General features: G+C 46.3%; 1 protein-coding gene across 1 annotated transcript; it reads right to left on the reverse strand.

The window, feature by feature from the left end:
• Positions 1-1,174: 1,174 nt before the first annotated feature.
• LOC137351519 (transmembrane protein 276-like) lies at positions 1,175-10,723 on the reverse strand. Its single transcript, XM_068015998.1, has 3 exons — positions 10,542-10,723; positions 2,807-2,948; positions 1,175-2,042 (listed from the first exon to the last, which is right to left on the reverse strand). Exons 2-3 carry the CDS (start codon positions 2,909-2,911, stop codon positions 1,515-1,517), a joined length of 633 nt encoding a protein of 210 aa, XP_067872099.1. The 5' UTR covers positions 2,912-2,948; positions 10,542-10,723; the 3' UTR covers positions 1,175-1,514.
• Positions 10,724-15,966: the final 5,243 nt, after the last annotated feature.

Raw genomic sequence — 15,966 nt, forward strand, 5'->3', positions numbered from 1 at the left:
GAAGCCCCTGGGTCGCCCCTCACTGCGGGTGACGAGGGGGCTCGGGAGCTGACCCCCCGCTCGGCCAGAACTGATCATCGGACTCAGGCCCCGAAACCCTCCTTGGGAGCCGGTCCCGCACAACCCGAGCCGCCTCTCGGAAATGCCCTCCGTGCCATTCCAATCGGCGCGGAGGCGTTTCCTGTACGGGCTGCTCTTGCAGTTCCTCGCCCTCGTCAGCCACCGGACACGCCCTGGCGGTCCGCGTTGCCATCTGGCAGTGAGGGGAAACCCCGATGGAGGCCTCTCTATGCAGGAGTCCTCCCCCTTTACATCGGGGACCTGGGGTGGAGGGTGCTGCACAGGGCAGTCCTGTGCAATAGACTTTTAAGTAGGTTTACGGACTCCCAGGCTGCCTGTACGTTCTGCAGCCTGGACGAGTCCGTGTTCCATGTATACATGGAGTGTGCGAGGTTGCAGCCCCTCTTTGAGTATCTGAAGGGGCTGCTCTTCATGTTTTGGCTGCACTTCAGTCCCACGCTGCTGATCTTTGGGCACCCGGTGCGGAGGGGCTTGGGCCGGGGGGAGGATCTCCTCGTTGGTCTGCTCCTGGGCCTGGCCACGGTGGCAATTCACAGGTCCAGGCTGCAGGCCATGGAGTGGGGGGGGGTCCATCCTCCCAGATTGCCTGCCCCTCTTCCGCGGTTACGTTCGTGCCCGGGTGTCCCTGGAGAGGGAGCATGCGGTGTCCGCCTGTACGCTTGACGCCTTCCGCGACCGGTGGGCACCGCAGGGATTGGAGTGCATCGTTGATACAGAGAATGGCATTTTAACTTGAATTTTTGGTTTCTTTATCTGTTTTTAATAAAGTTATTTAAAAAAATATTTATATAAAGGGGGCCTGGGGAATAAAGGCCTCCTCGACATAAAATTTAAAAAAATGGGGTTAGATACAGAGTAAAGCTCCCTCTACACTGTCCCCATCAAACACTCCTTCCATTCTCCTACAATTGCACCCAAAATTACACCCTGTGTGACATTTTCCATCTTCCATACCAGTCTTCGATAGTAATCCTGGAGTGGGACTGATCAGTGAGTCTGAATTCACACGGCAATAATCGAGCAGACCACACCTACTGGGAATCACAGGTACAGAAAATCACAGAGAGAGGCACAGATCGAAACAATACTTGACATCAATAAAACTAGAACTTTATTGGCGATTGAAACCATTTAAATTTCAGGATATGGTGACCCTGCAGTAAATCCGATGATTCTAACGTGAAGTTAGCGACTCTCCAGCCAAGTGGGTTGCTCTGAACTCACGGGGACTCAACAGTCCATCTCACTGCCATCTGGTCATTTCCTCTTTGTTGACCCTCCAGTACCTGACCACACAATGGCCCAGTGTCAGAGTCTAAAGGGTAAAGGTCATCTTGTCTATGGTATCCTGTGTCATAATGTCACACCAGCGAGGTCAAAGGTGGGAGTCATCGTTCCATGAAGTTCTGGTTCCCATGGTGACAGAGCGAGGGTCACGCCACATCTGCCCGCTGCTGTGTGTCCAGTGCCCGCTGCAGTGTGTCCAGTGCCCGCTGCAATGCCACAATCCCAGAGGCCAGCAGGAGATTCTGGACATCCACTTTCTTCAGCCCTGGCAGCTCATCCAGCTGAAGCTCCATCACCACGCCAACCAGGCAGATGGCCAGGCTGCCTGCCACACCGCAGAGGTTGGTGGTGAAGAGGCAGACGGTCAGGATGGAAAGCAGAGGGGCAGTGATAGCCAGTCTGATGGCCGTCTCCCGACCCTCCTCAGCCAGGGTCCCGGAGCAGGCTGCAGCCAGGATCCCGCCGCTCACCACCGAGTTGGCCGCCAGCCGGTCATCACTGAGCCAGTGGAAACCGAAGGAAACAAGGGGCAGCCCGATGACCATGGCGACCCAGCTCACCTCCATCAGGCTGGCGGAAAGGAGCAGAGGAGGGTCCTCACTGTAGGAATGGATGATGCCCAGGGCCCCTGCGCAGGCCTGCATGAGGAAGCCAGCGGCTGAGCCCAGGTTTACCTGAGGAACAACACACAGGCATTGGAGAGAGTCTGGGCCACTCCCACTGCACCATCCCTATTCATGTTATTGCTGCAATTATTGTTTTTGGGTATTGCTGAAAATAGACATTATGTCGAAACTTTTCATCTTCTCATTCAGTATAAATTTGTTGTTTTTCCTTACATTGGTATTCTTGCGGATTGTCCTGATGAGTGAAAGACAAAAAGCTTCGAAATAATGTCTCTATTTTCAGCAATACTCAAGCTCTGTACTACCAAACGACTATTGTTGTTGGGTTAGTGATTGCTTTTATAGAAGACTCAAACCAAGGTCCCATTTGTTACTGCCCTGAGGGCATTAGGAGTCAACTGTACAGTGTCGAACTGGAGGCACCTGCACACCAGATCGGGGAAACTGTGACAGCTTCCCTTCCCTGAAGGATGTCAGTATCCCAACTGGGTGAAAAAGATTACTCCTTCACTCCTCTCTTATCCTTCCACCAATCACTTTACATATATGCCTTGTGATTATACTACATATGAAATCCAAGAAAACTACATACGAACAAGGAGCACTGACCTCTCTAACTGAGATAGGTCCTTCCTATCCACTCTGTCCTCTTTTAATTACATCCAACTCAATTAAAATTCCCCTCAGCCTCCTCTGTTCCAAAGAAAACAACCCCAGCCTATCCAATCTTTCCTCATAACTAAAATTCTCCATTCCTGGCAACCCCCCTCGTAAACCTCCTCTGTACCCTCTCTAGTGCTGCTAGGACTCACCTTACGGGCCCGGTCAGCCGCCATCAGTGACACAGCACACAGCAGGAAGCTGGTGATCACTACGCTCCACTCTCTCTCCTTAGGCACCAGCTTCAGACTCCCCATCGCCGATGGTACTTATTCAGTGATTACAAAGTGAGCACTGAATTCCAGAAACAGAAAGGCTTGGGTTAGTAAAACCTCACTGTGACACCCGAGCATTTCAATTCTGTTTGACAAATACTCTGGAAGTGACCATGGTACAGGAAACTGTTCAAGTAGGGGGGAGCAAAAAGGAAAGCAGTGGTAGCAGGGATAGTACAATGAGGGGTTTGACACTGTTCTCTGCAGCAAAGAGCGAGAGTCCAGACGGCTGTGTTGCCTGCCAGGGTTCAGGCCATCTGCTCAGGGCTGGAGAGGAGGGGGAGGATCTAGTCGTCGGGGTCCATGTAGGTACCAACAACATAGGCAGGACAGAGAAAGAGGTTCTGTATATTCAGTATGAGGAACTAGGCAGCAAATTAAGAAGCAGAACCTCAAAGGAATTATGACCTGAGCCACATGCAAATTGGCATAGGGCAAATAAGATTAGAAAAATTAATGTGTGGTTCAAAGACAGATGAGATAGAAGTGGGTTCCGGTTCTTGGGGCACTGGTACCAGTACTGGGGAAAGTGGGGACTGCACCGTTGGGACGGTCTACACCAGGACCAGTGTTCTACTGAGCCGCATAACTAGGGAAGTAGAGAGGGATTTAAACTAAATAGTAGGGGCAAGGGATCAAATTTGGGAAGATATGGTAAATCAAAGAGTAGAGACAGGGTAAGAGAAAAAGGTATTAAAGAACATAGAACAGTACAGGCCCTTCGGCCCACGATGTTGTGCCGAACATTTAACCTACTCTAATATCAAACTAACTACCTACCCTTCATTCTACTATCATCCATGTACCTATCCAAGAGTCACTTAAATGTCCCTAATGTATCTGCTTCTACTACCACCGCTGGCAGTGCATTCCACGCACCCACCACTCTCTGTGTAAAGAACCTACCTCTGACATCTCCCCGAAACCTTCCTCCAATCACCTTAAAATTATGCCCCCTGGTGATTGCCCTTTCCACCCTGGGAAAAAGTCTCTGACTATCCACTCTATCTATGCCTCTCATCATCTTGTACCCCTCTATCAAGTCACCTCTCATCCTTCTACGCTCCAATGAGAAAAGCCCTCGCTCCCTCAATCTTTCTTCGTAGGACATGCCCTCCAGTCCAGGCAGCATCCTGGTAAATCTCCTCTGCACCCTCTCTAAAGCTTCCACATCCTTCCTATAATGAGGCGACCAGAACTGAACACAATATTCCAAGTGTGGTCAAACCAGGGCCTTATAGAGCTGCAGCATAACCTCGCGGCTCTTAAACTCAATCCCCCTGTTAATGAAAGCCAACACACCATACGCCTTCTTAACAACCCTATCAACTTGGGTGGCAACTTTGAGCGATCTATGGACATGGACCCCAAGATCCCTCTGTTCCTCCACACTACCAAGAATCCTGTCTTTAAGCCTGTATTCTGCATTCAAATTCGACCTTCCAAAATGAATCACTTCACACTTTTCCAGGTTGAACTCCATCTGCCACTTCTCAGCCCAGCTCTGCATCCTGTCAAAGCTCCATGCTGAATACTTTCCATCTACTACCACCCTCTGACTTCTATGGGCCAGCCAATTTTGTATCCAGACAGCCAGCTTTCCCTGAATCCCATGCCTCCTTACTTTCTGGATGAGCCTACCATGGGGAACCTTATCAAACACCTTGCTAAAATCCAGATACACCACATCCACTGCTCTTCCTTCATCAATGTGTTTTGTCACATCTTCAAAGAATTCAATAAGGCTTGTGAGGCATGACCTGCCCCTCACAAAGCCATGCTGACTGTCTCTAATCAAACCATGCTTTTCCAAATAATCATAAATCCTGTCTCTCAGAATCCTCTCCAATAATTTGCCCACTACTGACGTAAGACTGACTGGTCAATAATTCCCAGGGTTATCCCGATTCCCTTTCTTGAACAAGGGAACAACATTTGCCATCCTGCAATCATCCGGTACTACTCCAGTGGACAGTGAAGACGCAAAGATCCTTGCCAAAGGCGCAGCAATCTCTTCCCTCGCTTCCCGTAATATCCTTGGGTATATCCCGTCTAGCCCCGGGGACTTATCTGTCCTCATCATTCAAAATTTTCAGCACATCCTCCCTCTTAACATCAACCTGTTCAAGCATATCAGTCTGTTCCACGCTGTCCTCACAAACGACCAGGTCCCTCTCATTAGTGAATACTGAAGCAAAGTATTCATTTAGGTCCTCCCCTACCTCCTCCGACTCCAGGCACAAGTTCCCTCCACTATCCCTGATCGGCCCTACTCTCACTCTGGCCATCCTCTTGTTTCTCACATAAGTGTAGAACGCCTTGGGATTTTCCTTAATCCTACCCGCCAAGACTTTTTCATGTCCCCTTCTAGCTTTCCTAAGTCCATTCTTCAGTTCCTTCCTGGCTACCTTGTAACCCTCTAGAGCCCTGTCTGATCCTTGCTTCCTCAACCTTAAGTAAGCTTCCTTCTTCCTCTTGACTAGCTGTTCCACATCTCTAGTCATCCAAGGTTCCTTCACCCTACCATCCCTTCCCTGCCTCATCGGGACAAACCTATCTAGCAGTCGCAGCAAGTGCTCCCTAAACAACCTCCACATTTCTGTCGTGCATTTCCCTGAGAACATCTGTTCCCAATTTATGCTCCCCAGTTCCTGCCTAATAGCATTGTAATTCCCCCTCCCCCAATTAAATATTTTCCCATTCCATCTGCTCTAGGAAAAGATAAACAGATCATGATCAGAAGGGGCAATGAGTACAAATCTAAGAATAAATTAGCAGACGAGCCTAGCGGTTACAAAAATAATAAAAGGACAAAACTAAAGGCTCTGTATCTGAATGCACACAGCATTCGAAACAAAACAGATGAATTGAAAGCGCAAATAGAAATAAATAAATACGAACTGATAGCCATTACAGAGACATGGCTGCAGGATGACATAGATTGAGACCTGAATATTGAAGGGTACATGACAAGTAGGAAGGACAGGAAGCTAGGAAAAGGTGGAGGGGTAACTGTTAATTAATGATATTAGCACAATAGAGAGGGATGACCTAAGTTCAGGAAACCAGGAGGTAGAAGCAGCTTGCGTCGAAATGAGAAATGATAAAGGCAAGAAGTCACTTGTGAGTCACTGGGGGCCTGTACACCACTCCCACAAAACAGTAACCACAGGGTAGGACAGGGTATCAGAAGAAATAATGGGTGCTTGTCAGAAAGGTACAGCAATAATCATGGGGGGTTTTAATCTACATACAGACTGGAAAAACCAGATGGGCAACGGTAGCCTAGATGAGGAATTCATAGAATGTTTTTGGGATAGTTTCTTTGTACAGCACATTCTGGAGCCAACCAGAGAGCAGACTATACTAGAGCTGGTATTGTGCAATAAGATAGGATTAATTCATGACTTCTTGCCTCAATTGTATAGAACCTTGGTTCTTACTTCAATTATGTAGAACCTTGGTTAGACTGCACCTGAAGTACTGTGTGCAGTTTTGGTCCCCTCACCTTAGGAAGGATATTATTGCCATAGAGGGAGTGCAACGAAGGTTCACCAGACTTGTTCCCGGGATGGTGAGACTGTACTATGGAGAGAGATTGGGGAAACTGGGCCTGTATTCTCGAGAGTTTCAAAGAATGAGAGGTGATCACATTGAAACCTACAAAATACTTAAATGGATAAACAGAGTCGATGCAGCTAAGATGTTACCCCTGGTTGGGGAGTCTAGAACCAGGGCACACAATTTCAAAATAAGGGGGAAACCACTTAGGACCAGGATGAGAAGAAATTTCTTTACTCAGAGAGTTGTGAATCTTTGGAATTCTCTACCCCAAAGGGCTGTGGAAGCTCAGTCACTGAATATGTTTAAAGCAGAGATTGACAGATTTCTAAATACAAATGACATAAAAGGATATGGGGATAGTGTGGGAAAAAGGCATTAAAGTGGATGATCAGCCAAGATCATATTGAATGGTGGAGCAGGCTCGATGGGCTGAATGGCCTACTCCTATGTTCCTATGACCTCATAGTGAAGGTGCCCCTAGGCAGCAGTGATCATATTATGATTGAATTTTACATTCAGTTTGAGAGAGAGAAGAGTGGATCCAAGACTAGTATTTTAAACTTAAATAAGGGCAATTATGAGGGCATGAAAGCAGAGCTAACTAAAATGAACTTGCACAGTAGGTTAAGGAATCGGTCAATAGAGATGCAGTGGCAGATATTTAAGGGGACATTTCAAAATACACAGAATAGATACATTCCAATCAGAAAGAAAAATTCCAAGGTTGGGACCCACCGTCCGTGGTTAACTAAAAAAGTTAAAGATAGTATCAAACTTAAAGAAAAAGCATATAATTACGCAAAGATGGGTGGCAGGTCAGAAGATTGGACAGAATTTTAAAAACAGCAAAGAATGACTAAAAGATTAATAAGGAGGGAAAAATTAGAGTACAAGAGAAAGCTAGCTAGAAATATAAAAACAGATCGTAAGAGTTTCTATAAATATTTTAAAAAGAAAAGAGTTAACAAAATGAGCATTGGTCCTATAGAAAATGAGTCTGGGGAATTAATAAGGGAAAATAAGGAGATGGCAGATCTGCATCTGTCTTCACCATAAAGGCTACAAGTAACATCCAGAAATAGCTGTAAATTAGGAAATGGAAGGGAGGGAGGAACTCAAGAAAACTACTATCACCAGGGAAGTGGTACTGAGGAAATTATTAGAACTGTGGGCTGACAAGTCCCCGGGTTTGATGGACTTCATCCTAGAGTGTTAAAAGAAGTGGCTAGTGAGATAAGTTGATGCGTTGGTTTTAATTTTCCAAAATTCCCTAGACTTGGGGAAGGTTCCATTAGATTAGAAAATAGCGAATGAATCTCCTTTATTCAAAAAGGTAGGGAGACAGAAAGCAGGAAACTACAGGCCAGTTAGCTTAACATCTATCATAGGGAAAATGTTTGAGGTTATTATTAAAGATGTTATAACAGGGCACTTACAAAAATTCAAGGTAATCAGGCTGAGTCAATATGGTTTTGTGAAAGGGAAATCATGTTTAACCAATTTATTGGAGTTCCTTGAGGGAGTTACATGTGCTGTGGATAAAGGGGAACCGGTGGATGTATTGTACTTAGATTTCCAGAAGGCATTTGATAAGGTACCACATCAAAGGTTATTGTGGAAAATAAAAGCTCATGGTGTAGGGGGTAACATTTTGGCATGGATAGAAGATTGGTTAGCTAACAGGAAACAGAGAGTTGGCATAAATGGGTCATTTTCTGGTTGGCAAGATGTAACGAGTGGTATGCCACAGGGATCTGTGCTGGGGCCTCAACTTTTTACAATTTATATAAATGACTTGGATGAAGGGACCGAAGGTATGGTTGCTAAATTTGCTGATGACACAAAGATAGGTAGGAAAGTAAGTTGTGAAGAAGACACAAGGAGGCTACAAAGGGATATAGATAGGTTAACTGAGTGGACAAAGACCTGGCGAATGGAGTATAATGTGGGAAAGTGTGAAATTGTCCACTTTGGCAGGGAGAATAACAAAGAAGCATATTATCTAAATGGTGAGAAATTGCACAGCTCTGAGATGCAGAGGGATGTGGGTGTCCTAGTGCATGAATCGCAAAAAGTTAGTAAGCAGGTACAGCATGTAATTAGGAAAGCTAACAGAATGTTATTATTTATTGCGAGGGAAATTGAATGTAAAAGTGATATAAAAGCAAAATACTGCAAATGCTGGAAATCTGAAATAAAAGCAAGAAATGTTGGAAATACTCAGCAGGTCTGGCAGCATCTGTGGAGAGAGAAGCAGAGTTAACGTTTCAGGTCAGTGACCTTTCATCAGTTCTGAAGAAGGGACACTGACCTGAGACGTTAACTCTGTTTCTCTCTCCACAGATGCTGCCAGACCTGCTGAGTATTTCCAGCACTTCTTGTTTTTATTACTGCATATAAAAGTAGGGAGGTTATGCTTCAGTTCTACAGGGCATTGGTGTGACCACATCTGGAGTACTGTGTACAATAATGGTCTCCTTATTTAAGGAAGGATGTAAATGCATTGGATGCAGTTCAGAGAAGGTTCACTAGACTGAAACCTGGAATGTCTTATGAAGAAAGATTGGACAGGCTCGGCTTGTATCTGCTGGAGTTTCGAAGAGTAAGAGATGACTTGATTGAAATATATAAGATCTTGAGGGGTCTTGACAGGGTGGATGTGGAAAGGACGTTTCCTCTTGTGGGAGAATCTAGAACTGGGGGTCACTGTTTAAAAATAAGGGGTCGCACATTTAAGACAGAGATGAGGAGAACTTTTTTCTTTCAGAGGGTCGTGAGTCTTTGGAATCCTCTTCCAGTGGAAGCAGAGTCTTTGGCATATTTTTAAGGCAGAGGGAGATAGATTCTTGATAAGCAAAGGGGCAGAAGGTTATCAGGGGTAGGTGGAAATGTGGTGTTGAGGTTACAATCAGATCAGCCATGATCTTGTTGAATGGCAGAAATGGCTCGAGGGGCCGAGTGGCCTACTCCTGCTCCTAATTCATTTGTTCGTTTGTTAGTATGTGCATATGAAAACCCAGTCTCAGTAAAAGTGAGCCTGAAGCTGTCAAAAGCCAAACAAGTTCCAGAGGAGACTGGGAGCAATATTCCAGGGGAGAGTAGGTGTGGGGTCCAGGTATCCAGGGGAGACTGGGGGGTGGGGGATCCAAGGAGAGAGTGGGAGTGAGGGTCTGGGAGAGAGTGGGGTGGGTGGGGTCCGGGGGAGAGGGAGTGGTGAAGGTCTGGGAGAGAGTGAGTGGGAGTGAGGGTCTGGGAAAGAGTGGGGTGGGGTGGGTGGGGTCCGGGGGAGAGGGAGTGGTGAAGGTCTGGGAGAGAGTGGGTGGGGAGTGGTGAAGGTCTGGGGAGAGAGAGTCTGATGGGTGGGTGGGGTCCGGGGAGAGAGAGTCTGATGGGTGGGTAGGTTCCGGGGAGAGAGAGTGGTGGGGAGTGTTCCGGGGAGAGAGAGTGGTGGGGAGTGTTCCGGGGAGAGAGAGTGGTGGGGAGTGTTCCGGGGGGAGAGAGTGGTGCGTGGGTGGGGTCCGGGGGAGAGGAAATGGTGGGTGGATGGGGTCCGGAGGAGAGGGAGTAGGGAGGAGGGATCCGGGAGAGAGAGTGTGGGGGGAGGGGGGGGAGGAGTCCGGGGGAGTGAATGGAGGTGGGGGTCCCGGGGAGAGTGGGGGGGGGGGGCGTCCGGGGGAGTGAGTGGAGGTGGGGGTCCCGGGGGAGAGCAGGAGGGTAGGGGTCCAGGGGAGTGAGTGGGGGTCCTGGGGAGTGTGGGGGTGGGGTCCGGGGGAGTGGGTGGGGGTCTGGGGGAGTGAGTGGGGGTGGGGGTCCCAGGGAGGGTGGGGGTCTTGGGGAGTGAGTGGAGGTGGGGGTCCCGGGGGAGAGCAGGAGGGTAGGGGTCCAGGGGAGTGAGTGGGGGTGCGGCCCAATCGGAGTTTCTGGGTTGATTCCCTCGGGAGCTGCAGTTACTGCACCAGGCCGCCAGGGGATCCCCCACCCCACCGAGTCACTCCATGATTCCCATGGAGACCATCGGCCCCGCCCCTTTGCTCCCGGCCCCTCTCACCGGCCGAGCGCCGCCTACTCGGCCTTTCTCACTCGCCAACTTCTGTTCTATCTTTAAGCTGTTGCCAAAGTTTCTTCCCGGACCGTAGCCCAGTATACGCTGCCGCTCATCCCGCCTTCACCAAGCAAGAGTGCCCGCCACCCCAGCCGCCGGACAGAGCAGCACAGACCAACTGACAAAGAGACGCTGTCGGCAGAAAATTAAAAAGGATGAGCCGCCAACCATCGGCAGCGCCAACTGCCGCCCGGAGGAGCACAGCGCAGCTTGCAGGAGGCGGGGGTTCTTCCTGACGCTGAGATGCTGCTGTCCAGGGTGCTCATCCACCTGGTGCTCACATCGGAATTTGCTGTGTGTATTGTCCACGAATTTTCAGCCAAATGGCCAGAAAATCATGTGCAGTGCCAACAAGCATTGCAGTTAAATGTGACGGATGCACAATAGGCTAGAATTGGAGAAAGGCAGAGAGAATCAGATGAGGATACTGAGGGAAGTAAAGGTGGAAATTGCAGAGGCACTGGCCATAATCCTCCAATCCTCCTTAGATACAAGAGTGATGGCAGAGGACAGGAAAATTGCAAATTGTACGTACACACTAGTTCATAAAACAGTGCAAGGATAAACCCACTAACTACAGACCAACCAGTTTAACCTCGGTGATGAGAAAGCTTTTGCAAACAATAATCCAGGACAAAAGTAACAGTCACTCGGCGGAGTACTGATTAATTAAGGAAAGCAGCATGGATTTGTTCTGGGTAAATTGTGTTTAAATAATTTAATTGAGGTTTTTGATGAGGTAATAGAGAGGGTTGATGAGGGTAATGCATTTGACCTGTGTACATGGATTTCCAAAAGGCATTTGCTAAAGTGCCACATCGCAGACATGTCAGCAAAATTAAAGCCCATGGAATAAAAGGGACTGTGGCAACATGATACAAAATTGGCTGAGTGACAGGGATCAGAGTAGTGGTGAATGGTTGGTTTTTTTGGACTGGAGGAAGGTAGCATCTATGAAGAGAGGAAATAGAGTTAACGTTTCAGGTCAACGACCCCACTGATGAATACTGCAGATGCTGTCAGACCTGCTAAGTATTTCCAGCATTTTCTGTTTTTATTTCAGATTTGCAGCATCCTCAGTATTTTGCTTTTATATTAGAAGTTATGATGAATCTTTAAAAAAAAAATGGTTCAGCTTCAATTGGAGTATTGTGTCCAATTCTGGGCACTCTAGTTCAGAAAGGATGTCAAAGCTTTAGAGAGGGTGCAGAAAAGATTTACAAAATAGTTCCAGGGATGAGGGACTTCAGTTAGATGGATAGATTTGAGAAGCTGGGGTTATTCTCCTTTAAAAAGAAGGTTGAGAGGAGATTTGATTGAAGTGTTCAAAATCATGCAGGGTCTGGACAAAGTAGATAGAGAGAAACATTGGTGGAAGTAAACCAAACACCCAATCAACCAACCAGAGGACACCGATTTAAGGTGATTGGAAAAAGAACCAACAATGACATGAAGGAAAATATGTTTACACAGCGGTGGTTAGGATCTGGAATGTACTGCCTGAGAGTGTGGTGGAGGCAGATTCAATTGTGGCTTTCAAAAGGGAATTGGATAAACACCTGAAGATTAACTATTTGCTGGTCTATAGGGAAAATATTGGGGAGTGGGACCAGCTGAGTGTCTCTTGCAGAGAGCCAGCATAGATATGGCAGGCTGAATAGTCTCCTTCTGTGCTGTAACCATTCTGTGATTCTATCTCAGTTGTATGAGGTTGTACAGTTTTTCCTTTATTCATTTATTTCCCATCCCTCATTGCTGTAAGAGAATGGTGGTGAGCCTTCTTCAACCACTGCACTGTGAACCATTGAATCGTTGTGACATACATCAGTGACTTGCCATGCCACTTCAGAGGGCAGATAAGTTAACCACGTTGGTGTGGGATTGGAGTCACATATAAACTCCAATAGGGTAAGGATGGCACAGTTGAAGGAGAATTGATTGTGTATTATTGTCTCAGATCAACGTAATGTAATTTACGCATTAGCTGAGGGTTCACTGAGTTTGTGATGTGAACTCTGACCATCATTTGAAAAGATCATCTCTTGAAATTTTCCATAAGTTCTGATTATCATCGTGAGTCAAATCAATCACTCAGATGAGCAATGAGTTAGTGGGCCAGTCAACCGATGGGCAAGTCAACCAAATCAAATGATTAAGCCACAAAATCAATGAAGCAACCAATTAGTGAGTAAACCAAACACCCAATCAACCAACCATTCAGCCAACAAACCAACCAAGTTAATTAACCAGCCACTGACTCATTGACTTAACTGTCCATTAACCAGTTCTCAATCCATGCCAGTATATTACCCCCAATCCCATGCTCTCTAATTTTGTTTACTAACCTCCTGTGTGGGACCTTATTGAAAGCCTTCTGAAAATCCAAATGGACCACATCCACTGGTTCCTCCTTATCTATTCTGCTAGTTACATCCTCAAAAAAACTCAGAACAGGTTTGTTAAAGATGATTTCCCTTTCATAAATCCATGTTGACTCTGCCCAATCCTACCATTATTTTCTAAGTGTCCAGGTACCACATCTTGTATAATAGATCACTCAGTTGATCAACCATTCAGCCAATGGTTATGAATGCTTTTATTGCACAACTGGAATCCGCCATCAAGTTGCTCCTTTATTTCAGTCTTCAGCGGCTCTGAGTTTCTCAACAATATTTCTTCCCTGTCCTTGGATATATCTGTCCACTTCCCAGTCATATTCTTTAGGATAGGAAGTGGTACAGATCTGGTTAGTGGTCAGGGACAGGAAGCTGTGACTGCGAGTCAGGCAGGTAAGGGAACTCCAGTTGCAGAGTTGCAGGAGCATCAGATTTTACCCTTATTCAGCTTTTACATGGTTCTTGCTGTCTGTGTGGATGAGGGTAAAATCTGCAGGGACGATGAGCGAACTGATCACAGAACCATGGTACAGGAGGCCATTCACATTAGGCAGAGTAAAAAGGAATGTGGCAGTGAGAGGGGATAGTATAGTCAGGGGGATAGATACTGTTCTCTGCAGCCAGGACTGGGAGTTCCCAAGGTTGTGTTGCCTGCCTGGTGCCAAGGTTAAGGTCATCATCTCAGGGTTGGAGAGAAACTTGGAGTGGAAGGGGAAGGATCCAGTTGTCGTGGTCCATGTAGAAACCAATGACATAGGTAGAAAGAGGAATGAGGTTCTGCTGAGGAAGTTTTAAGGAGCTAAGATCCAAATTAAAATACAGAACCTCCAAAGGTAATAATCTGCAGATTACGACTGGGGAGGTGGTGGAGTAGTGGTATTGTCACTGGACTAGTAACCCAGAGACCCAGGGTATTGCTCTGGGGATATGGGTTCAAATCCCACCAAAGCAGAAGGTGGAATTTGAATTCAATTAATAAATCTGGAATTAAAAAGCTAGTCTAATGATGGCCATGAAACCATTGTCGATTGTTGTAAAAACCCATCTGGTTCACTAATGTCCTTTAGGGAAGGAAATCGGCCTACATGTGACTCCAGACCCACAGCAATGTGGTTGACTCTTACATGCCCTCTGAAATGGCCTAGCAAGCCACTCCGTTGTATCTAACTGCTAGCACTGTGGGTGTACCTACCCCACAAGGACTGCAGTGGTTCAAGAAGGCAGCTCACCGCCACCTTCTCAAGGGCAATTAGGGATGGGCAATAAATGCTGGCCTGGCCAGCGTCGCCCACATCCCATCAATGAATTAAAAAAAAGGACCTGAGCTACACGCCAATAAAGTCAAACAGTTCAGAGGAATAAATACATAGCTCAAAGAGTGCTGTGGGGTGACAGGGTTTTCAATTCATGGGGCACTGGCACCAGTACCAGAGAAAGAAGGAGCTGTTTCATTGGGACGGGCTCCACTTAAACCAGGTGGAACCAGTGTCCTAACAAATTGTATAACTCCAGGTGTAGGTAGGGCTTTAAATTGAAAAAAGGACTGAGGGAGGGTTCAAGAGAGGGGAAATTTATAAATCTAAAAAAAAAGTCAAGGCTACATAACAGTGTAGCATTTTGAGTAAAGATAATGTCATAAAGACCCCCACCTGCCAAGAATGAGGCATATTAACTTCGTCCTATGAACAGTAATTTTAAACTGTTGCTGGAGTGAAGAAATTACTTGTTTTACAAGAGATCACCAGACACTTGGCTGGAAGAACATTTGCATAATAGACAGTGCTTGGAGAGATAAAAGAATTGCTCACTGATTCAATTAACAAAGATTGGTCTGGGCAATGGTGATCCACATCTTGTCAGTGTGGGAGACAGCACTACACCGCCACCCACCCCACTGAGAGCTTTGAAATGCACAAATGCAGAAGTTTGTTTAAACAGTTAGTCACATCACCAACCTACTGGCCAACTTGGAGTTTTGAACTGTGCTCACAGGACAGTTTGAATTCAGACTGCAGATTGTAACTGTACCTGGAACAAGACAGCCTCTCTCCTGGCTGGCTCTCTCCTGCTTCTTCACAAGCTTCCGGACCCACTGAAGACACGTAAACCTCAAGAGAGAAAAGACTCCTATATTGAAACAAGTTAAAGTGTGCACGGGGCCCCAACAAACAGCAAGACTTACCAGCAACCAAAGACTCAACATCAAACTCAAAAGACTAACTACAATCCAGATATTGCCTCAAACTTTTCCCCTTTATTCTTTCTACTTTTTCTGTCTCTATCTGCGTGTATGTTTTATCACAATGCATGCTAACGTGGTCACGTCGCATATTCGTGGTCGTTAACCGGATTAGAGTTTAAGATTAATAAACTTCTACCTTTCTTGTTTAAATCTAAGAAAACCTGTCTGATTTCTTTGCCTTACAATTGGAAAGCAGTGAACAAGGATTCACTGAGGGGGAGCTAAAAATTAAACCCTGTTACAGTTAAACCAGGCAAAGGCTGAAAGGGAACCCCCTAGACCCCTTCTCACCTGGTCGTAATAATGTGAGTGTGACAGGAGGGGACAAAAAGTTTAATGGTAACAGTGCATCAGTGAATAAAGTCAAATCAGGGAATAATGGTAAAAAGTCAAAATCAAAGGTGCTTTCTCTGAATTTATGAAGCACTCCTAAGATAGACAAATTAGTGGCACAAATAGAGACAAATGGGTTAGATCTAATAGCCATCACAGAGATGTAGTTGCAGGATGTAGTTGGTGGTGGAGGGTAGCTCCAATAATAGAGGATGACATAAGCATAGTAGTGAGGAAGGAACTCAACTTAGAAGAGCAGGAGGTAGAATCAGTATGAGTGGAAGTAAGAAATAATAAGCTCACACAGTGCAGTAATTGAAACTACAAGAACTCACCCTGAAGAGTTATAAAAATGGACTTTTCTTTTAATACAGTGGACAATGTGTTTCAGAATGGCCGC

Source organism: Heterodontus francisci, chromosome 2, assembly GCF_036365525.1.
Source record: "Heterodontus francisci isolate sHetFra1 chromosome 2, sHetFra1.hap1, whole genome shotgun sequence".
Lineage (NCBI taxonomy): Eukaryota > Metazoa > Chordata > Chondrichthyes > Heterodontiformes > Heterodontidae > Heterodontus > Heterodontus francisci.